Genomic DNA, 24,718 nt, shown 5'->3' with positions numbered 1-24,718 from the left:
ACATTTTGTATGGACGCATTATGCTGGTAGGAAGGAAGTTGTAAACTGAGTGTACCAGCCTGCAATAGATTAATGTGTCCGTCCGTGCGTCCCCTTTCAATACTTTAACGAAGTGAAATCTCGTGCTGTTGGGGGTGTAAAATCAGCAATAGACAGCGCAGAGACTTGTCCTACCAGCCCACCCTGCAGGGACCTGTTTATTTATATTTGTGTAGGTCAAAAAACGCCACGGTTCCTAAACTCTGGAATCGCCCTCGCCCAAGAAGCAGGCGCCGCGTGTCTCAGGCGCGCCTGCTCCGTGTCAACGAGTCACGGTCACCCTCACTCCACACAAACAAAAGTTGTACATTGAAGATTCATTTATAAAGTTATCAAGTAATTAAAGTAAGCGTTGATGTGGGAGCAGGCGCCGCAATCATTGACGTACTTCTCGACCGTGAGTTTATAACCGTTTCAATTTTTTTTAAAGAGTTTATTGTCCTTTGAAGCCAAACAATTGGACGTACACACACACGCATACGCTCGTATCAGTTACAGGATGATGTTGCAAAAAACAAACCCAAGTTCACTGATTAGTTTGGCGGTCACTGCGATACAAACATTCAACATAACATCGTGGAGGTTTAGAAATGTTTGCATTTTGACTGCTTGTGTTGTGGTTATCGCAAACATGATGCCTTGAATAAAGGTGTCAGTTTTTGTGCCAGTTAAAAAGGTAAAACCTAGTTCTATATCTTGTTACTGGCAAAGGAGGTCTCAGGGTCTGGTCACGTCGAATGGAATGAAAACCACTTTAAACCATTGAAAGTTATTGCAGTCGGTCCCATTAAATTGCCTTTAGCAAATCCCAAGATGGTGAGTGGTCATTTCTCAACTTAAAACGTGAAAATCTAACGACAGCAGTCACCCAAATAGAAATCCGCAAAGTGTGCGAGCAACTTCACCCAATTCGAAGTAACAAAAGTGTTTAGGGTTAGCGATTTGTCGTATTATCTGGCTGTATAGCAAATGAAAAAAAATACAATTCCTTTACTATGCAAGTAAAAAATGTTTTAATATTTGTGTGTATTTTAAATTTAGGGACCCCTTCATAACGTACGCTACAGGCCCTGCACTAGTTTAATTTGGCATTGTGTACAATTCTCATTCTGTCGCATATTCATGTTATCATTCTAGATTTGAAGCTTTCGTGACTGCAGGAATCCATACTTTCTGGTTCTTTCGGTAAAGTCACGTAGGTAGAAAATAAAAATGAAATCACGACCTTTCGATTGCAACACAAGCAATCATCAGGTGGGAAAACCACAGCAATCATTGTTTTTTTAAGCAAAAAAAATGATTGCTGTGCTTTTCCCACCTGATGATGATTGCTTGGTGTTGCAATGGAAACGGCGTGAATTATTTGCTTATTTAATGTTATCCTGTTACAGCGCTATTTGGCGAGCATCAAAGCCCAGGGTGCTTTGATTATTGTCGCGTCACACGAGCGCCATCCCCTGGACAGCCTTCGCCTTCTGCAGTGCCGACCTCAGCCACAAAGATTCTCTCTCCACTCCTCTTGTTGTTAAAGCCTTGAAGTAACTTACGTTACTTATGGGCAAAATTTGCTGTTAGCTCGCAGTACTTGTGAAGGCCCCCGTTAAGGGCACAATGAGGGGGGGGGGTGGATGGGTTGTCCAGTACCACGCACGGCCGCCTTTGTCTCCACACACGAGCACTCCTGTTTTGTGAGACGAGGTTGACCAGGGGGGGGGGGGGGTGCGTGAGATGATTTATAAATGTGCGAAATTATATCGGACACGATGAGAGAGATTCATCGGTGAATAATCACGTACGAATCTGGCAATATAAAACGACGATAATTGTTGTATTCGCGTGGTAACCTAGGACGAAATAAAAGGCCTTTCTAAAAACTCACTGATCGTCGACCATGTGGTTTACAAGAGCAGCGAGCGCGAACAAATTGCCTCATGCATGCAGAGCGTCCTTTAGATGTTGTTGTGTTCGCTTGCAGTTAACTAGCAAGCCTGGGATGCCTCACGCGACGGACATTAATTTATTGATGTTCATTATGCATACATTTATTTCTCAGAACCACGTTGGGTCAGGCAAGGGGATACTCGCTTGAAATTAAATTCAACAAAGGGGTACAGTCACCAAATTCATGCTTAGACGACAGTAATCATTCGCGTCGTCGTGCAGAATACTGTAAACCCATGATTAAGACTGTGGGATTATAGGTCCAGGCCAGAAACGGATCTAGAAACATCAAGCAGACGGCCTGAGAAGGGCAGGGAGCAAACACTTCTGAGGGGTCAAGTTGTAAATTAGGGCCCTACGTTGGTGAGAACTGACCCAACGCCTCAGATCTGTCTATAAAGCCCCCCCCCCCCAGTCAGCATTTTAAAAAAATGCCCATCATGTTATTCAAGCTCTTCAAAAAAATCCCTCCAGAACATCCACCTCTAGCAAACATGGACAAATAGTGATTGGTCTTGTTATTATTACGTAGTAAAATATTGTCAAACTGTTGATCTTCCAAGTTGTGTTTATTATGCGTGAAATGTAATGCAGATAATTATGCATTTCTTTATTTTAGTACGCCAGACCTCTTGACAACCGAAAAGGCCATCCCCCCCCCCCCAACCAGTTTAGTGCAGCTTTAAGAGGTTTACTACAGTCAATAAAAACATGTAAACAGAGGCCAAGATGCCTCTATTAATCAACATCGGTGCAGGGCCGAACCGAGGTTACTAGAAATGGGCCGGCCCAGAATGATGTGGGGCCACCTCATTAGACAACAAAAACCCAGTCCCGTTGTGAGGCCCTCTTGTGTGACGTCCGAAAATAAGTGACCCTTTCATATCTTGTAAGTGGATCTTAGAATCTACCCCTATCACCACTCCTACCCCAATACCTCGAGAATCACTTCCCACCTGTCCTCCTTACTGTCGCCATAGCTACACGAAAACGTTTCATAACCCCACTCCTTATTTTAACGGCTATCATCTCATGTACAATTGTATAATTATTGTAAAGCGCCTTGAACTAAGGCACTATATACATCTATGTAAGATGCTATTATTTGCTTTCAGATTAACATTGTTAAAATGGCTCTTCTAATTGGCACTACATCTCTCAAGCCTTCTTTTGCTCTGGAGCTGCGATCTTGATTTGGTCGTAAATCAGCCCTCTTTCTTTCTTCCCAAAACTTGCACCACAAGCGTTTTTTGCCAGCTGGAGTAGAAGACTCTTGGCAAATAGTGGTGGAATCTGAAGAAAAAAATAATAACAAAGGTAATATTACACGTTAGCCTTTCCTTAAAACCATGAATAACTTTTGTTTATATTCTTAGCTCTTTCGGTAAAGTCACGTTGAAGGGAAACAATAAAATATATATAAAACAATAAAAATTATCACGACGTTTCGACCATAACACAAACGGTCGTCATCAGGTGTGTCGGTTTGCATTAATTTATTTATTTTTAAAACGGTGTATTTATTTTAAATAAACCGTCAGCGCCACGCGCAGCGATTTGGCAGTTTATTTAGAAGGACTAGTCCATCTATGTTCTGAAAAGAGGAGTGGGGAGACGAAAAATTAATGTATGCTGTCTGAAAGCCACTGTAAGCGTGAACAATCAATTAAGACCTGAAATGGTTAGTCAAATCTTTCCAATGATTGCTAAGCCAGAATCCATCTTCTCGGTTGAAATTGTCTGTGCTTGTATATGTGGATAGCCTCATGAACGAATCTATCATGGTAGCCAGATGGCTTACAAAGAACCTCTGTCTTGGAAAAGTCAATGTCATGTGAGCCTACTGAATTATAACAATGATCTGCCACGGCCGAGGTGTTGGTCCTACCGTGTTTAAGGTCTGCTTTGTGTTCACGAATGCGGTCCGAGACATGGCGTTTGGTTTCTCCAATGTAACTACTACCACAGAGGCAACTTAGTTTGTAGACACCAGGGTACTGTATGTCCGGAATTACATCTTTTACAGACGGAACCAGATCACGGATTTTATGTAATGTGTTGAAACGGACCTGGATCTTGTGTTTATTCAAGATTTTGTCGATCTTTTTTTCCGTTTCAACACATTACATAAAATCCGTGATCTGATTCCGTCTGTAAAAGATGTGATTCCGGACATACAGTACCCTGGTGTCTACAAACTAAGTTGCCTCTGTGGTAGTAGTTACATTGGAGAAATCAAACGCCATGTCTCGGACCGCATTCGTGAACACAAAGCAGCCCTTAAACACGGTAGGACCAACACCTCGGCCGTGGCAGATCATTGCTATAATTCAGTAGGCTCACATGACATTGACTTTTCCAAGACAGAGGTTCTTTGTAAGCCATCTGGCTACCATGATAGATTCGTTCATGAGGCTATCCACATATACAAGCACAGAGACAATTTCAACTGAGAAGATGGATTCTGGCTTAGCAATCATTGGAAAGATTTGACTAACCATTTCAGGTCTTAATTGATTGTTCACGCTTACAGTGGCTTTCAGACAGCATACATTAATTTTTCGTCTCCCCCCTCCTCTTTTCAGAATATAGATGGACTAGTCCTTCTAAATAAACTGCCAAATCGCTGCGCGTGGCGCTGACGTTTTTTTTAAAATAAATAAATCCACCGTTTTGAAAATAAATAAATTAATGCAAACCGACACACCTGATGACGACCGTTTGTGTTATGGTCGAAACGTCGTGAGAATGTTTATTGTTTTATATATTTTTTATTATTTTATTGTTTCCCTTCAACGTGACTTTACCGAAAGAGCTAAGAATATGAATTACTGCAGTCACGAAAGCTTTAAATCAAAATTTAACTTTTGTTTGTGAACAGTAAAGAGTGGAGGGGGGGGGGGTGTGATCGTGCACCATGGTCTCGCTGCACGTCTGGAAAGAGTAGCGCTGCAGGATGCGACAGACAGCGATCTTCATGGACATCAGGGCAAAGCGCATGCCAATGCAGTTCCTGGGGCCATGGCCGAAGGGCAGGTAGCAGTAGGGGTCACGCGCCTCCTTGGCCTCCTTGGAGAATCTGCACAATTCACAGTCGTGCGCACACGCATAATCCATTGACTAACAAGTGTCGTGAGCTTAATGGCAGTGGTTTACAGTTAATCCAGATAGTCACGAGAAGTCAAATCTAAAATCAAAATCGACCTTCATTTGGGGAATTCACACAGCGGGAAGAATTGAAGAGACAGGTCCAAAGCAAGGTTTTCACATCAATAACATTTTATTTATCAACACACCTTTACGGGAATATTATATTTTTGTATTGGATAAATCGCGATGAGAATGACCATGACCACGCCACGACAGACAGATGAGATGAACATAGCTCACACTTTCAACTTTAGTTGGAAGCAGTAAAAAATAACACCTTTGGGAAAATTTGCAAACATAAAATCACCGTCTGCAGTCAACGAATCATTAAAACATGAAATTGCATTCATATGGCTTGAATTAACTACAGTATATCTCTGTCATTCCTGTGCCCATGCGATAAACCTGAAAAGCAGGTTTCAAATACAGTATTTCCCAAACAGATTGGATCTATATTTTAAATACTTGACACGTAAAATTCAGTTTTCAAACGCATTCAAATTTGAAAGAGATTCGCTCACCGTTCCGGCCGGAACTCGTGAGGTTCGTCCCAGTACTGCGGGTCGTAGTGGAGCACCCACAATGGCACAGTGACCACCACACCCTTGGGGATGACCAGGTCATTCACAACCGTCGTCTTTTTACAGACGCGGTCCGTACGAGATGTTGGTGGGTACATGCGCAGAGTCTCGCTCACGACCATGTCCAGATACTCCATCTGCTTCAGAATCTCGTAACTTGGAAGAGTCTGCACAAAGATGGGATAGATATATTTACACAAGTTAACGAATAATTATCATTTCATTCGAAAGACATTCAATAATAGGGTTATTTAAAGTATATGCCTCTCAGACTTTGAAACACGAAGCTCTTGTAAATACATCTTTCTGACTGCAGTGTAGAACTGTATTGAACTGTTACAACTACATTTAAGTTGAAAAGGTACGTCTTACATCATCCGGTAGAAATGTATCGATCTCTTGCTGGACTTTAGTCTGGACATCAGGGTTACAAGCAAGAGAATAGGCCACAAAGGTGATGGCTGTGCTTGTGGTATCATAACCAGCCAGAAGGAACAAAATCGCCTGTGCCTCCAGTTCACTGTCGGTCAGATCTATGAAATTAAACAGACAACAAGGAAGGTGCAATTTTAAATATCTTCTTCTTTGGTTCTTTCGGTAAAGTCACGTAGAATGAGAATAAAGTAATAAATTGATAAAATAAAATAACACAATAATATTCTCACGACGTTTCGGCCACAACACAAGCGGCCTTCATCAGGTGAAGGGACGAGACTGTCTGGAGGACAGCGCTGGAGTGAAAAAGGCACGCTCAGATCGCGACCTTTAAGCTGTGTGAAAAGAAACAAAGCGCCTTGACAAAGGAATTAGCATAGAATTTAGCATTGAAATGGCTGAGTGATTAGCTTGTGACTGGTCACAGAAATGGCTATGTTAAAGTTAAAGCATACACATCCGCAGAGGCACCCCTTGACAAAGGAATTAGCATAGAATTTAGCATTGAAATAGCTAAGTTAAAGTATACACATCCGCAGAGGCACCCCTTGACAAAGGAATTAGCATAGAATTTAGCATTGAAATAGCTGAGTGATTAGCTTGTAACTGGTCACAGAAATAGCTATGTTAAAGTCAGAGCATATACATTCACAGAGGCACCTAGTACAAATCAAACACGAGAATTTAGCATTGAAATAACTAGGCGAATTTAGCATTGAAATAACTGAGTGATTAGCTTGTGACTGGTCACAGAAATGGCTATGTTGAAGTCAAGGCCTATACATCTGAGCTATTCACAGTAACTGGGTATACACTACAATATATAATGAATACTATATAGTGAACCAATAAAAAACTAAAATGTAAATTACCTCAATGTTATCAATAAACTCTATATATTCTCCAATCAGCTAAGCTACAAACAATAAGTCGTTATATATCACAATGCTATATGGCAAAAAAAATGGGTGGATTCTTACCCTCAACTTTAGCAACACGGATAGCTACGGGCCCCGTTCAGACGGACGAGTTCATCCATGGTCGGAACAGAGGAGGGGGAGAGAGACAGCTGCGAGGCACTGTTATACTCCATGTTGTAAACCATACCATTAACCGTGGTGTGAGAGGTATTAAGAGTCAATGCCAGCGAAAGAGCTGCGTCTGAAGGTCATCGTAAAATACAATTAATTAAGAACGGAAATGGTTTAAAACATCTTTCCAATGGTTACTAAGCCAGAATCCATCTTCTCGGTTGAAATTTTCTCTGTGCTTGTATATGTGAATGGCCTCATGAACGAATCTCTCATGGTAGCCGGTTGGTTTGCAAAGAACCTCCGTCTTGGAGAAGTCAATGTCATGTGAGCCCACTGAATTATAACAATGATCTGCCACGGCCGAGGTGTTGGTCCTACCGTGTTTAAGGTCTGCTTTGTGTTCAAGAATGCGGTCCGAGACATGGCGTTTGATTTATCCAATGTAACTACTACCACAGAGGCAACTTAGTTTGTAGACACCAGGGTACTGTATGTCTGGAATCACATCTTTTACAGACAGAACTAGATCACGGATTTTATGTACTGTGTTGAATCGGACCTGGATCTTGTGTTTATTCAGGATTTTGGAGATATTTTTAGTGACCCCTGCAATGTAGGGTAAGGTGATGGTTTTGAGTGGCTCCACAAGAGGATCCTTCTTCATGACTGAAGTGATGGCTTTGTGGATTGTGTAGTCGGAGTAACCATTAGCCCTGAGAGCCTGGTGTACGTGCTTGAGTTCCCTGGTAATGTGTTCCTGGTCGGAAATGCATTGGGCTCTATGGTATAGAGTCTTGATGAGGGAGTTCTTATGGGATGGATGGTGATGGATGGTGCTCTGACTTTAACATAGCTATTTCTGTGACCAGTTACAAGCTAATCACTCAGCCATTTCAATGCTAAATTCTATGCTAATTCCTTTGTCAAGGGGTGCCTCTGCGGATGTGTATGCTTTAACTTAGCTATTTCAATGCTAAATTCTATGCTAATTCCTTTGTCAAGGCGCTTTGTTTCTTCTCACACAGCTTAAAGGTCGCGATCTGAGCGTGCCTTTTTCACTCCAGCACTGTCCTTCAGACAGTCTCGTCCCTTCACCTGATGAAGGCCGCTTGTATTGTGGCCGAAACGTCGTGAGAATATTATTGTGTTATTTTATTTTATCAATTTATTATTTTATTCTCATTCTACGTGACTTTACCGAAAGAACCAAAGAAGATGAATCCTTGCAGTCACGAAAGCTTTAAATCGAAATTTAAATATCTTGTTCTGTAATATTGATAATTATCTTATTCTTAGCTCTTTCGGTAGCGTCACGTTAAAGGGAAACAATAAAATAATAAAATATATATGAAACAATAACAATTCTCACGACGTTTGGACCATAACACAAACGGTCATCATCAGGTGTGAAAAGCAACGGCAAGAAACATTTGAAAGAAGTGGCGGTTTGCATTTATTTTTTTTAGACGGTGTTTTCATTTATTTATTTTAAAAAAAACGTTAGCACCACGGGCAGCGATTTGGTAGTTTATTTAGAAGGACGAGTACATCTATGTTCTGAAAAGAGGAGGGGGGAGACGAAAAATTAATGTATGCTGTGTGAAAGCCACCGTAAGCGTGAACAATCAATTAAGACCTGAAATGGTTTATCAAATCCTTCCAATGATTGCTAAGCCAGAATCCATCTTCTCGGTTGAAATTGTCTCTATGCTTGTATATGTGGATAGCCTCATGAACGAATCTCTCATGGTAGCCAGATGCCTTGCAAACCGCCACTTCTTTCAAATGTTTCTTGCCGTTGCTTTTCACACCTGATGATGACCTTTTGTGTTATGGTTGAAACGTCGTGATAATTTTTATTGTTTTATATATATTTTATTATTTTATTGTTTCCCTTTAACGTGACTTTACCGAAAGAGCTAATAACATGAATTACTGCAGTCACGAAAGCTTTAAATCGATAATGATCTTGTTTAGTTTTATACAGCATCCTCAAGTGAATTTTTATCTCACAATTTCTGAGGAACCACAGACGCACTAGACAGCAGCCAAGCGGCGAGCTGGTGTAAACAATTTCCCAAGCTCTGCAGTGCTCTATCAATGAGTGCATGTGGGAGGAAACCAGAGCACTTGGTGAAAACCAATGCATGCGAGGGGGCAACACTCTATCCCATAAAAAAAGCAACGCGTGATATTAGTCCACACTTTGCTGCACCTCCTTTTCCTGGCAAACCAGGGTATGGCATCTCGACATGCATCAGAAGGGAGCATCAGTAACATTCGTGTGATCCACACACTCTCGCCTCCATCGTGCTGGATTCCAGATGTGCGCCGCCACTACCCGGCAAAAGCTACTGGCATTAATATGCCATCGTACAATGAGTTAAATTCCTACTGCTTTGGTAATTTTCACGCTTGTACCGTGCATATGCATCGGATGCGAACGTCGAGCACAAAAAGTAAAAAAGAAAACGGCAAGGTCCTAGTCTCACGAGGAGTTCCTCATCAACGATGCGACGGTCTCAGGGTTTGTGTCGTTCAGTCTAGTGAGGGCCCTCAGCAAGGCCCCTTCAGGAGGAGCAGCCAGGCAACAGTTGCGCGCCATCCTCCATCTACTCCACATCCCTGCCACCTAAGACGAAGATCCCCCAGTGTAGCCTTAACAGACTGTTGGGGCAAGTGCTGTTAGTGAGCACCTACGAAGGCCGGCACGGCACACGAGGGGGTGAGTAGCTAGCACCACGCCCAGCCACCTTTGTCTCCCTAGTGGCAATGTTTACACACCCCCACCAGGTACTAATTTGAGGCTGAGTCGACCTAGGGGAGCCGCTCCAGGGCCGGTTGAAATATTCTCCACTGTTATTGATCGTGCGTGGGAATCTCCCCCCACCCCCCCATGGCCTCCAGCCCACAAGCGGGTCCAGGGGTCGGCAACCAAAATAACAAGAAGTGAAAATTGTTTTCAAATTCGGTAAAAAAAACCCCTCAATATTTCAAGAGTCACCAATACACGTGGTGACTACGAGACGGCGGTCCTTAATAAATAACGTGACGAGGCGGTCCTTTTTAAAGAGCCGCAGGTTGCCGGACCACCCCCCCCCCCCCCCCCGGTCTTTTTGCTCATCGCACCGCGCCTCTCCCCAGCCTACTGAGCTGGCCACATAGGGCGTCGCAGCAGCTCAAAGCCCGGCGGTCGCTCCTCGAGGTTTTGATGGTGAGTGGTGGTTTTGATAGTGGGCGCTGGTTTTGATAGTGGGCGTGGTTTTGATGGTGGGCGTGGTTTTGATGGTGAGCGGTGGTTTTGCTGGTGGGCGGTGGTTTTGATAGTGGGCGTGGTTTTGATGGTGGGCGTGGTTTTGATGGTGAGCGGTGGTTTTGCTGGTGGGCGGTGGTTTTGATAGTGGGCGTGGTTTTGATGGTGGGCGGTGGTTTTGATGGTGAGCGGTGGTTTTGATGGTGAGTGGTGGTTTTGATGGTGAGTGGTGGTTTTGATGGTGGGCGTGGTTTTGATGGTGAGTGGTGGTTTTGATGGTGGGCGGTGGTTTTGATGGTGGGCGTGGTTTTGATGGTGAGTGGTGGTTTTGATGGTGGGCGTGGTTTTGATGGTGGGTGTGGTTTTGGTGGTGAGTGGTGGTTTTGATGGTGGGCGGTGGTTTTGATGGTGAGCGGCGGTTTTGTTGGCGGGCGGTGGTTTTGATGGTGGGCGTGGTTTTGATGGTGGGCGTGGTTTTGATAGTGGGCGTGGTTTTGATGGTGGGTGGTGGTTTTGATAGTGGGCGTGGTTTTGATGGTGGGGGCAGTGGTTTTGATGGTGGGCAGTGGTTTTTATGGTGGGGGCAGTTGTTTTGATCGTGGGGGAAGTGGTTTTGATGGTGGGGGCAGTGGTTTTGATGGTGGGGGCAGTGGTTTTGATGGTGGGCAGTGGTTTTTATGGTGGGGGCAGTTGTTTTGATCGTGGGGGAAGTGGTTTTGATGGTGGGGGCAGTGGTTTTGATCATGGGTGGTGGTTTTAATGGTGGGGGCAGTGGTTTTGATCATGGGCGATGGTTTTGATGGTGGGGGCGGTGATTTTGATGGTGGACCGTGGTTTTTTATGGTAGGTCGTGGTTTTGATGGTGGGCGGTGGTTTTGATGGTGGCGGCTGCGCTCTGCCATTCCGCCTGTCACGGAGGCTGGACCGTTGCTTTCCTCCAGTCGTGTGGGTTTCCATCGCTGACTAGACAAGGTCTTCTACCCAGCAGACGGTTAGCGGGGTGCATTGTGCACGTCTTGTAAACGTGGCAGGGTCTGGTGTCCAAACTGTATTTATTTGAAACCATAAGCCGTATTTATTTTAAATGTAATATCACCTCCACTCAAGGGGTATCCGGCTCTCCGGCTACTTGATACTAGCCCCATAAGCGCTATGGCAACTTGCTAAGCTTGAAATATGATCAGATCGGGCGCATCCTGGATGGTTTGGTGTGTACTGTGCGAGGAATTATATAGGGCTCAAGTGACGTCATGATTGTCATTACAACCCCTTCAATGGAGTTAATTTAAAAAGTGCTTTCTTTCCCAAAATGAGCATTCAGGACAATATTTTAAAAATTGTATTGTATTCTTGGTTCTTTCGGTAAAGTCACGTAGAAGGGAAACAATAAAATAATAAAAATATAAAACAATATTTATTGTTTTAATATTTATTGTTTTATATTTTTATTATTGTTTAATATTTATTGTTTTATATTTTTATTATTTTATTGTTTCCCTTCTACGTGACTTTACCGAAAGAACCAAGAATATGAATCCCTGCAGTCACAAAAGCTTTAAATCAAAATTGTATTGTGAACATGAACTACAGTGTTTCACATTGAGAGCATAGTGAATGTTTATATATGTTCGCCATTCACCATAATCGCCTAAATATCTGGGATTGTACACTCAATACGAAGTAAAATTGTGAATGGGTGTGAATTGAAGGTGGACCTGTGAATGTAAAAACAAATACTTACATTTATCTGAATGAGGATAATCTCCTTTTTGCATGGATTCAGAAAGTTGAACATCAACCATCAATTGAAGAAAGTCGACTCGTCCCTAAAAAAATAAAAGGTCACAATTTCATGACAAGTTAGATTTCTCTGGACAAAACACCAACAGATGTACCCTACATAAAATCTAGATTGAAAACTACTTTTTGTGTTTTTATTTGTTGTCCTTCCCCCGCACCTCTCATTAGCACAGTTGGCTACGTTCGGTGCGAAATAGGTTCAACATACATACATACATGCCTTCAGTCATGGAATACTCTACTGTTGTATTACAATTTTTCTGCATTGATATATGAAAAATTACGTTAAAATGTCTCATTGTAATATCAAACAGAACCAATATTGTAAAAGAGCATTGTGGGAAAGGACTCGCCATGTCGTGAAGCCCCTTTTGACGTTGCTTTACCATCTTCCGGACAATTGTCGTGAAGAATGAGGAAGCTTTTTTTGGAAAAAAAGATAATCCCAGGAATTCTAACGGTGGGACAAGCTCTGGCAAGATCGCTGCAAAGGAGAAATATTTTATAACCTTTATAATACATAAGTTATGATAAACTGGCCAGGTGCCGCTGGGTCTCCAACATATGTACGTATAAGCTGTACCACCCGGCTTCGCCCGGGACTTGGATTCACTACACCCGGCCGCCTTTCTCTCCCCAGTGGCGATGTTCACACACCACAACAGTTACTCGTTTGAGGCTGAGTCGACCTAGGGGAGGCCCAGGACCGGTTAAAATAATCGTCACCGGTGGTGGCCGTCAGCGGGAATCGAACTCGGGTCGCCGGGTTCGTAACGCGGCGCGCTAACCACTACACTACAATGCGTTACGCTTCCACATGCGCTGGTCACGTGACAGATTTGACGTCACAGCTCACTTGCTGTGCAAAAAATATATATGCATTAATGAGCTCCCCCCACCAAAAATTTATTTTTTTGCATGGTGTACAGTCTGGAAAGTACCCACATGGCAAATTTCAAGTTTGTTGCATGTCGGGAAGTACGCTAAACATTTTGAACAGACACACATATTCACAACTTTGCCTTTAATATATATGGAGACGTGAACTGCTTTCAACACTGTATGTATTCAACTGAAGCCACCCTCCCAGGACACACCACCTCTACAGGGGACAATGGCTCCTCTGGCAGGGGTGGTGGGATCCTTGTAATCTTAAGATCTGACTTAAAATCTCCACGTCCGAATGTTACCTTTTTAAAATCATAATATCTCCCTTCACCTGCTGTCCCCTGTCCAATCTCAAAATCAGGCAATGACTTGGTCATCAACATACACTGGAACTAAGTAGGAACAAAATATAACGTTGCATTGGCCAAATGGCCTCTTTGTAGAAATTTATTGAATCAGAAATGTAGTTAAATTAATGCCTGTAAAACATAAAACCATTTGCCTCGACGTGTCACTTGTAAAGTTACCATACTTACGATTAGTGCAACCAAAGGGTTCAATAAGTTGATCTTGAAAATGCTTTTCCCATGAATGACGAATGGATCGTTGGGGTTGTTCTGAGAGTCCACGTCCGTACTGAACGCCGAGCTTGCAATCACGTCCATGCTGTACGCCCCGAATGTTCTAGCAGAGGCAAAATTCACATCAATACCACGACGTTAGGGTATACCGACGCGCAATGCACTGATCTATAAAACTTGACATGTGGACTGGAAATTACAATTGAACTTTTCCCAAATGCACACATGTATCACACTGAAGTGTAAATTTTCAATGAACCCTGCCGATATCCATCCATATGAAGATATGTACGACCAAAATCCCACCAAAGGCTTTTTTGGCAGTGAAATGCACGAACCATAACCATACTGCATGATACACACAGTTTTCATGATACATGCAGTTTGGTGATGTCACGTGACACGCAATGCATGATGGGAGGACCGAGGTGATTGTTACGATTGCACCTTTTTGTGTCGAGAAATCGCCTTGCAAGTCTTACTTTTAGTTGTTTCCAGCCTCCACTCACCATTCCCTCTGAGTTTTCTCATCACTCACAGGACTTGTTGAAATGTGTTTTTTTCAAATGCTTCATGCACTTACTCTTTTAGGTCCACTAACTTCCCAGACTGGCATTTTTCATGGAGGTTCTTCACGAGTGCATCAGCACAACGTACAATCAGTGGGCACATCTAAAAAAGACGGGAACGTTTTGTTTAGTATTTGGTACAAACGTACTTTGGACTTATCAGCAACACCACTGAAAAAAGAAACAACCATCGACTTTTTCGGGTGTTTTTACCTGTTTGATTTTGCCACCACTGAAAGTTGGGGACAGTATGTTACGGATGCGCTTCCACTTCTCATCATTAGCTAAGCTCATAGCTTCCTTGAAGGGGCCATTCAGCCCGATATTCTATGTAAAAATAAGAGAACAGGGAAAATCCATAGCACATGTAACAGTTAAAATAATTAAACACATTGACATGGAAATACAGTTTTACGAAAAATACTACTTCATATATTTCATAAAAATGAAGGAATTGGATAATGACATCGTCAGTGATGTGTATACCCTACGCCTGTATTTCGTAGTTTTAGATATGTTTTAATAACATAGTCGTGAATATTTAGGTGGTTGTCATTTAAAAAGCCATTCAACTTATAGTAAACTGTGAAACAATACATTTTAAAACTGCAGACAAGCAGAAAAAAAACATTGAAACCATATGCATTATTGTGTTTCGATGGAGACATGGCGGTTACTAAAGTCGCATATGAACCTCACATTGGCATTTCTCATTCGTATTTGGGTGACGTGGCACTGCTTTACCCGGCGGTTGGTGAAGAACTCCAGGGAATCCTTCACCAGGACTGTTTTCAGGATGCTTGTGTCAGCCACCACGAGCAGAGGCAACCGGCCATCGTAAGTCCTGGTTTCAAAAAAAACGTCACGTGAACAAACACAATAATAGGGTTTTTCCTCTTTTTTTCTGGCAACAAAACTGAAACCTTTTTACAAGGATTCATGTCTGCATTAACCACAATACCTGCAGTCAAAATGCAGGTATTGTGGTTAATGCAGACATTAATCCTCGTAAAAAAGGTTTCAGTTTTGTTGCCAGAAAAAAGGGGGAAAAAACCCTATTATTACATTTTGGTACTGGCAAAGGAGGTCTAATGATGTGAACAAACACGTTAAATGTTTATTGCTCAGTACACTGGTATGTTGGAGAGCAATGAACACACTCTGAACAATAGTAACAGTGTGTGTGGATCACTCTTCAACATTGCAACAACTTTATCCGACTACATTTTTTTCTAAATCACAGCATGTTATCCTCAATACATATCACTCCACACCAAAAAATACTAGTGTGAGCGGTTTGAGTATATATATTTTACCAAACGCATCCGACACTGTCTTGCTATTAATCATAGATTCATGCTTTTTTTTATTCTTACACATTTAAACGTAGCATTCCACAAAAAATATATACAGACGCACGTAACGTTTCTAAAATGTTCAGAAAGATGTATTAACTTACCCCCAGACTCTCCCATATTTTTTAAAGCTCCTTTGATCAAATTCTTTGAAACCCTGTGAAAACAATCAAGAAGAAAACACAGTGTGAGTTCGATGTCATAAGTTTAACCGTTGGCTTATGCGCATTATTGTCGTACGGTGGAGTTGGGATAAGAGGCCAGTTTTGTCCTGGTGCTGACAGAAATGATGCCATCAGCCACGATCAGGTTTAGGTGCAGATTGGTGCCCTCCTCTCGAGGTTTTTGCAACTCAACAGAGGACCACGTGTGAGCACCAGGACAAAAAAGGGCATCTGACCTCACCCACCCTACTACTGCATATGTAAGAGTTGGTATACCATGAATATATTTTCAATGTACCATACATAGCATAAAATACACCGTGTTACAAAAAATGTAAAGACATTTTGAGTAAAAACACCGATTAGACATTATATTCACTGTCGTCTGCAAATCTGGTGGTTATTATTTTCTCCGTACTTCTGCTTTCGTTTCTACAATTACATTTTCAACAAAAAATATTGTCAAATGTCGCAGTGATTATAACTTTGGGGAAAGTGTCATCACCGTCAGGTTCCGCTTGGAAGACGTATTTGTCGTGCTTCATGTAATCTCAGTGTGGCTGTAAACTTGATCTCAGAATTTAATGTGCGCGCCAAAGAAGTTACATGCAACAAGTTCACTCTAAACTATTTGGGAGATATCTTGGCAGAAGGACGCAACTGGAAAACACAGAAGAACATGTTTACCTGTGAAGATATATAAAGTTAAATCGGAATCAAATAGTTAAAATGAATTGGCGGCCGTGGGTCTGTTTGGATGGGAAATCTGAAGTTAATAATGAAATGCAAAATTCCAATCGATGGGCCTTAAAAATATATATTTATAATCCATGCTTATTACCGACTATGACATGGGTCAGAAACACGGATATGAACAATGAACATTTTACAAAAACTGAAAAAAGTAAGCAACGAAGCATGGAGAGAAGCGTAACTCGGAATTCCATCGACAGACTTGAGAAACGCGTGGATTGGAGAGGATACGCAGGATAAATACATAATTCTAACTGTTAAGAAAAGTATGCAGGCTTTGGCAAGACACGTCACTGTAAGGAATAATGATTGATGGTCACGAATACGGATTAAGTGGCAGCCAAAGTGAAGGAACGTGCAGAAGAGGGCGTTAACTGGGGAGATAGACCAAAGCAATCGGCTTTTGTACAGGTGCTTGGTAATATAAACTTGGGGAAGCCTTCATCCGGCAGTGGATTGATCATGGCTGATGATAGTGACAACTGTAAATATGTTGAGAATTTGTGATCAGTCTTGTCACCAATAGAACCAAGCTGGGAAGGCAGCGCAGTGGAACTATTAAACTGCAGTACTTTTATCATGTGGAACTTTACTGCAGCCAAATACTCTAGATGCATGTTTCTAAATGTGGATGGAAAAAGTGCAGAACCCGGAGAAAAATCCACGCGACCACAGGGAGAACATGCACGCTCAACATACTGTATACAGGCGTCAGGGTCGAACCCAAGACCTCCTGTATACCAGGCGAGGTAATTATCATCTTGCCTCTGTATTATTGGGAGATTCCTCGGCTATATCCTGATACAAGAACTCTGGATGATAAGGATATTAATTTATATTTATAAAACGGTCCTCAAATACTTATCCTTGTGCTGGGTTGACAGCATAAAGGATGAGTTAAAATAAGAAAACAGGCCTTTGGGACGTTACTGTTATAACCTGCCATGCGTGATGACTGACAGATCAGAGAGGTGATGCTTCTAACGAATGAAACTAGATTGCATGCACTTTAAAATCGGGCTATTCAATTGCATAATTGCAATATATCAATGTGTTTTTGAACTTATATCTCACTTAAATATGCATCTCATCATTTAAGTTTTCGTTTAAGTTAGACATGATTGCAACGTGCTTGGTGATTTATACTGCTCAAGTTTATATTGCTTTAGGCTTTGTGGTTGCATATAAATGCCATGCAACTCTCAGAATATGTATGATACATTGTATTGGTTCAATGTTCTCGGTTCTTCCTTGAAAAAAAGTGGTCAGGTCATCTCCACGGGGCTCTCAAGTGGTTTTATCTAAATCTCATCGAATCCCACACAAGGTGAAACGTACCTGGAGGTAGTGGAAGAAGGTTCCGAATAACGGAAGAGGTGTTGGCCCAGGTACGCCCATCTTCTTGAAGATTCTGTACGGCCAAAGCAGGGCACTGGGATACAACATAAATGTTATTTAGTAGTGCAGTCTAAGTTAGAAGTGTTAGAAATAATTGAACCAATCATTCGTGGTCAAGTAAATGATATGCAACTCTTTAGAGGGGTATTTATTCTGTAAAATGTAACGTTACCTCTCTGTTCCTCTCTTAATGTGTACAATTTTGTTTAAAATCAAGTTGTCTTACATCCAATTTTCTTAATAATGTCTTCTTTCTAGCATGTAACGCTTAAAGTGTGCTTTTAGAAATCACACACATTGCATACGCTCCATAACAGAGTTAGCCTGTGGACCCAATGTTATCGTTGGCTACGTACCGTGCGAAAGAGGTGTCAGGGGAAGGATTCCCACCAATAGGAGGGGGAGTGCGACGGTGACAGGAGAAGGGGGAGGAGCAGGAGAGGAGATATAAGGGAGAGAACGGGCGGGAAGAGGGGTGATTTGGCGATAACGAGATTGGGACGGCTGGGGACTGGTGTGGATGGGAGAAAATGAATGAAAGACGAACCCACTGCAACCTTGCATCGGCTCTCCTTTACACATACAAAACAGATAGGCAAACAATGGCTCCCTTCACATAGCCGTTTCTCCACGTTTAAAAAAAGAATCCTATACAAACCATCAGCAGCACAGTCTTCTGGGAGTGCGTAATTTCAGCAGCATTTTTCGATTTAAAGCTTTCGTGACTGCAAGGATTCATCTTCTTTGGTTCTTTCGGTAAAGTCCTCCAGACAGTCTCGTCCCTTCACCTGATGAAGGCCACTTGTGTTGTGGCCAAAACGTCGTGAGAATTCTATTGTGTTATTTTATTTTATGAATTTATTATTTTATTCTCATTCTACGTGACTTTACCGAAAGAACCAAAGAAGATTCAGCAGCATTGTTTCAAGACAAGCAGAGTTTGCAGAAGACCATACCTTGCGACTTTTTTAAACTGACAAACTGTGGGGTTTACGTATTAACAACAAGTACACGGACACCACGCGATATGCCCCGAGATGAAAAACGCTATTCGCATTTTACATGTCAAGTTTAAAGTAGTTAAATTAACAAATGTATTCCTTTTATAAGCACAGGGTGGCGCCAGAGCATGCATCTGCGCACGCGCGAGAATGCTGACTCGGGGGGGGGGGGGGAATTCTCATTCGCGTTCAAAATTCAACAAAAAAACACAACGCTGAGGTCAATTCTTAAAAGTGTGATGTCCCCCCCCACCACAATGTGTGCACTTATTACTATAGGGTCGGTAGATACTACTATTTTCCGTAGATACTACTGTATTACGGGCGGAGGGATGGTTGGGGGGGAGGAGGTAGTGGCCCAGCCCCAGCCGGCCATGGTGCCACCTAGGCCGGCTGGGCAAGCTAGGCGAGGCCGGGGGCTTTGCACGGGACTAGGCCTCACCACGGCACTTTGTTAAGTTAGTATTATAGAGTCAATATATACTATTATAGAGTCGGTATATACGACTATAGAGTAGGTAGATACTACTATAGAGTAGGTAGATACTACTGTAGAGTTTGTAGTTACTGCTACTGTAGAGCAGACAGTGGGGGTGGGGGGGTGTAGCAGTGCAGCCCCAGTCTGCCAAGGTGCCACCTCGGCCGGCTGGGCAATCTAGGCAAGGCCGGGGGCTCTGCACTGGACTAGGCCTCACCACGGCACTCTGTTAAGTTAGTCGTTAACTGCTATAAAGTCATATTCTTGGTTCTTTCGGTAAAGTCACGAAGAAGGGAAACAATAAAATAAGAAATATATAAAACAATAGAGTCGATATATATACTATTATAGAGTCGGTATATACGACTATAGAGTCAGTAGATACTACTGCAGAGTCGGTAGATACGACTGTAAAGTCGGGAGATACTACTGCATAGTCAGTAGAGCCTATTGTAGATTCAGTAGATACTGCTATAGAGTAAGCAGATACTGATATAGAGTTATTACTATAGTCAGTATATACTGCTATAGAGTAAATAGATACTACTATAGATTCAGTAGACACTACTGTAGAGTCAGTAGTTACTACTATAGTCGGTAGATACTACTATGGAGTCGGTATATAATACTACAGTCCGATACCACTAAAGTCAGTATATACTGCTGCAGTTAGTAGATACGACTATAGAGTCAGGAGATACTGCTATAATCCGCAGACACTGCTATAGAGTCTGCAGATACTACTAAAGGGTCTGCAGATACTACTATAGAGTCTGCAGATACTACTATAGAGTTACTACTATAGTCAGTAGATAATACTACCGTCAGTAGATACCACTATAGTCAGTATATACTGCTGAAGAGTCGGTAGATACTACTATAGAGTCAGTAGATACTACTGTAGAACCAGATACTACTGTAGAGTCAGTAGTTACTACTACAGAGTCAGTAGATACTACTATAGAGTCAGTAGATACTACTGTAGAGTCAGTAGATACTACTGTAGAACCAGATACTACTGTAGAGTCAGTAGTTACTACTACAGAGTCAGTAGATACTACTATAGAGTCAGTAGATAATACTGTAGAGTCAGTAGATATTACTATAGAGTCAGTAGATACTACTGTAGAGTCAGTAGATACTACTCTAGAGTCAGTATATACTACTGTAGAATTCAGTAGATACTACTATAGAGTCAGTAGATACTACTGTAGAATTCAGTAGATACTACTATAGAGTCAGTAGATACTACTGTAGAGTCAGTAGATACTACTGTAGAGTCAGTAGATACTACTGTAGAGCCAGATATTACTATAGAGTCAGTAGATACTACTATAGAGTCAGTAGATACTACTGTAGAGTCAGTAGATACTACTGTGGAGCCAGATATTACTATAGAGTCACTAAATACTCCTCTATTGTATGTAGGGTGTGCAGGTCTATATGGCTACACGGGGGTAATAACATTTTGAGGGGGGGGGCGACGGAGCCGGGGGGGGGGGGGGGGCGACGGCGCGAGCAGAGGGAGCCAACACCGATGCACTCACATCATACACTGACTCACTCACACATCATACACTGACTCACTCACACATCATACACTGACTCACACCATGCACTGACTCACTCACACCATGCACTGACTCACTCACACATCATGCACTGACTCACTCACACCATGCACTGACTCACTCACACATCATGCACTGACTCGCTCATCATGCGCTTACTCACACATCATACACTAGCACAACCACTGACCCATTCACTCATCATACACAGGTTCACTCATCGTGTGCTGGCTCACTCGCACATCATACACTAACTCACACTGCCGCTGACTTGCTCACACATCATACACTAACTCACTCATCATGCGCTAACACATCGTGCGCTGACTTACACATCATACACTCACTCAACCTAATACTGACTCAATCATCATACGCTGACTCGCACATCATACGCCGACTCACACATCATACACTCACTCACGCTGCTGCTGCCTCACTCACACATCATACACTGACTCAATCATCATACGCTGACTCACACATCATACACTCACTCACGCTGCTGCTGCCTCACTCACACATCATACACTGACTCAATCATCATACACTGACTCGCACATCATACACTCACTCACGCTGCTGCTGCCTCACTCACACATCATACACTGGGAGTGTCGTTCTGCCAGCTATGGCTGCAGGTTTTGTCGTACGTGTTATGTATATCGTTTATTGTTAAATTTAAAATCACAGTTCCTATGATTACTGTTGTTACATTGTTTTTGTAGCTTTATTTTGGTCTGGTTGTGGTGTAATAGTTTTCTGCAATGTAGATTCATATTTAGTTTGTTGCGGTTGCACCCGACTTAAGAGCCGCATGGCTCACAGGGCTCTACCTAATAAATGAAACTTGAAACTTTCTATAACTTTTTGGACTTCTACAAGCCCCTTATAATTTTGTTGATGGACAAATGGACAAAAGGCATGCTCTACAGTAGCAGTAACTACAAACTCTACAGTAGTATCTACCTACTCTATAGTCGTATATACCGTGATTGTTTTAGATATTTGGAGAGACAAATGTGAGGAGACGCTGCTATATTTGTTTTATTTATAGTCCCCCACAACGGCGCGATGCTAAAGAATGCACCTCCAATTAGGGCGGTTAAACATACGTAGTCTTTTTTAAAATACGTATTTCAAAAATAAGAATCATAATTCAGCTTACAAAACAATGCCCGTTCAGCGGCCTTGACTCGCTGTGCCCTGAGGACTGGCGGTTATACTGGTAGGAACGAAGTTGTAAACTGAGTGTACCAGCCTGCAATAGATTAATGTGTCCGTCCGTCCCCTTTCAATACTTTAACGAAGTGAAAAATTCCAATGTTCCTACCAGCCCACCCTGCAGGGACCTGTTAATCGCTCACGTTTACTGCACAGACCAAATTCATCGTCGCAATCGAAGACTTCGCACGAGGTGCTGCTCATGAGAGGTGTCACCGGGTCACGTGAAGTGACCCGGTGAGAGAGTAGCCGTAAAGCCCAGCAGCGGAGTTACTCACATTGCAGACAAAACGAACGCAGCCAAAATCAGAACCAGGGTGGAGGGAGAAATCCCAGACAGGCTGGACACGTCGGCCATTGCGAATGAACAATCTGTGAACACAAAACGACAAAAAAATTATATTTTTTAATTCCATGTTGTTGCTGAGCAGGCTCAGCAAGTCGAGAGTGGGAAGTTTGTAGGCGTTTTGCCAAACCATCTCAAAGTCCAGTGCGGGTGAAATATCGGTGCTTGTATAATGTTACGTAGTGTTCAAGTCAAAAGGTAATTTCTTACTCAAATGCGTATCGAGACGGTGCTAATCTCCTGTGTTATCCAGTGCTTCAGAGCCAGTGGTGGAAAATCCCCAATCCTATGGCCGGGGACAAGGCGATACATTAGTAAGAGCACTGTTCACTTCACCACAAAGCAATACTTAGTACGTAATGTTACAGTGTGTGTTATATGATAACACTAAGCAGGAGTCCAATATGTAAGACACTTCAACTAAAACAATCATTCAGGAGATTAGAAGGAAAGATACTTCATCTGTAAGAGCTACTGGGTTTCCATGGAGTAGGAAACATAGCTCAGCTTGTGAGAATCAAAACAGTCATATTTATGTTCGAATATGTTTAGTAACTTACCATACGCAAGGAGACAATTGTCATGAATACTCTTTGGTTTTGTTCGGTAAAGTCACGTAGATAAAAGAAAACGAAATGAAAGAAAATAATTAAATCACGAATCATTAAATCACGATGCTTCCGTCTTCAGGTGGAAAAGTCAACGCAGAATATCTGCGTTGACTTTTCCACCTGAAGACAACACAAGCTTCCTCCTGAAAACGGAAGTTTGTGTTGCCTCCGAAACGTCGTGATTTAATTATTTTCTTTTATTTTGATTTGTTTTATCTACGTGACTTTACCGAATAAAACCAAAGAGTATGAATCCTTGCAGTCACGAAAGCTTCAAATCTAGAATTGTCATGAATGGTTGCTACGGGGGTCCTGTGCTTTGATTCACTCTTTGCTTTAACACACCACTGACTGAGGTACTGTTCTGTATATTCCTGATTGCATAAAATTTAGCTGTAATTGACCTGCAGAAAAGCAATCCAGTTAACCTGTAACTCAGTTACGGTAATCACATTTAAAAGGAATGTAATTGGTAAACCATTTGTTGAAATTTGATCTAAAACTATCGGGGATATCTGCACGAAAATCGCATAAAATTACTGAAAGCATTACCGATGGGTTTTTTTCCCGTATAATTTCAATCGTAACTTTCAGTGAGACATTGTAGGTGTGTACAGTAGCAGGAAAGACGTAGAAAAGTTATCATAATACCACTGTCTGATGTCAATCACTGTACATGTCTCATGCGTCGGTTATATGAACCTTATGGCGGAGGTCCCACAAGCCTCCGGCTCTCGCATAAACATTATACTATAATGTAAACATATTATATATAAACATTATACTATAATGTAAACATATTATATATAAACATTATACTATAATGTAAACAATATATTATATATAAACATTATATTATAATGTAAACAATATATTATATATAAACATACTATAATGTAAACATATTATAAACATTATACTATAATGTAAACATTATATTATATATAAACATTATACTATCATGTAAACATTATATTATATATAAACATTATACTATAATGTAAACATTATATTATATATAAACATTATACTATAATGCTCTTTTTTACCAGTGGGTTTGAAGGATGGTGGCAAGTGTCTTCTTCTTTGGTTCTTTCGGTAAAGTCACGTAGAATGAGAATAAAATAATAAAATAAAATAACACAATAAAATTCTCACGACGTTTCGGCCACAACACAAGTGGCCTTCTTCAGGTGAAAGGAACAAACCTGTTGGGACGACAGAGCTTCAATGAACGTTGTTAAGATTCGTAGCGTCTTTTAAGCTGGTTTAGAGAAGTGAGGCACCTTGACAAAGGGGTTTACATATCAAACAGGAGAATTTAGCATGGAAATAGCTGAGTGATTAGCTTGTGACTGGTCACAGAAATGGCTATGTTAAAGTAAAAGCCTACACATCCACAGAGGCACCTAGTACAAATCAAACAGGAGAATTTAGCATTGAAATAACTGAGGAATTAGCTTGTGACTGGTCATAGAAATAGCTATGTTAAAGTCAAAGCCTATACATCCACAGAGGCACCTAGTACAAATCAAACAGGATAATT

General features: G+C 41.8%; 1 protein-coding gene across 1 annotated transcript; it reads right to left on the bottom strand.

The window, feature by feature from the left end:
* Nucleotides 1-437: 437 nt before the first annotated feature.
* Nucleotides 438-24,718, bottom strand: LOC116951674 (cytochrome P450 3A8-like). Its single transcript, XM_076073751.1, has 14 exons — nucleotides 24,222-24,718; nucleotides 22,772-22,847; nucleotides 22,494-22,587; nucleotides 17,882-17,975; nucleotides 15,731-15,783; nucleotides 15,016-15,115; nucleotides 14,485-14,598; nucleotides 14,286-14,374; nucleotides 13,658-13,805; nucleotides 12,175-12,259; nucleotides 6,084-6,244; nucleotides 5,652-5,878; nucleotides 4,897-5,059; nucleotides 438-3,273 (listed from the first exon to the last, which is right to left on the bottom strand). The coding sequence occupies exons 3-14, from the start codon at nucleotides 22,571-22,573 to the stop codon at nucleotides 3,139-3,141; spliced, it is 1,449 nt and encodes a 482-aa protein (XP_075929866.1). The 5' UTR covers nucleotides 22,574-22,587; nucleotides 22,772-22,847; nucleotides 24,222-24,718; the 3' UTR covers nucleotides 438-3,138.

This window comes from Petromyzon marinus, chromosome 43, assembly GCF_048934315.1.
Source record: "Petromyzon marinus isolate PM22_M1 ecotype Great Lakes invasive population chromosome 43, UKy_Petmar_22M1.pri1.0, whole genome shotgun sequence".
Lineage (NCBI taxonomy): Eukaryota > Metazoa > Chordata > Hyperoartia > Petromyzontiformes > Petromyzontidae > Petromyzon > Petromyzon marinus.
Note: the sequence above shows the minus strand (reverse complement) of the source record. Positions and strands in the feature narration are given on the sequence as shown.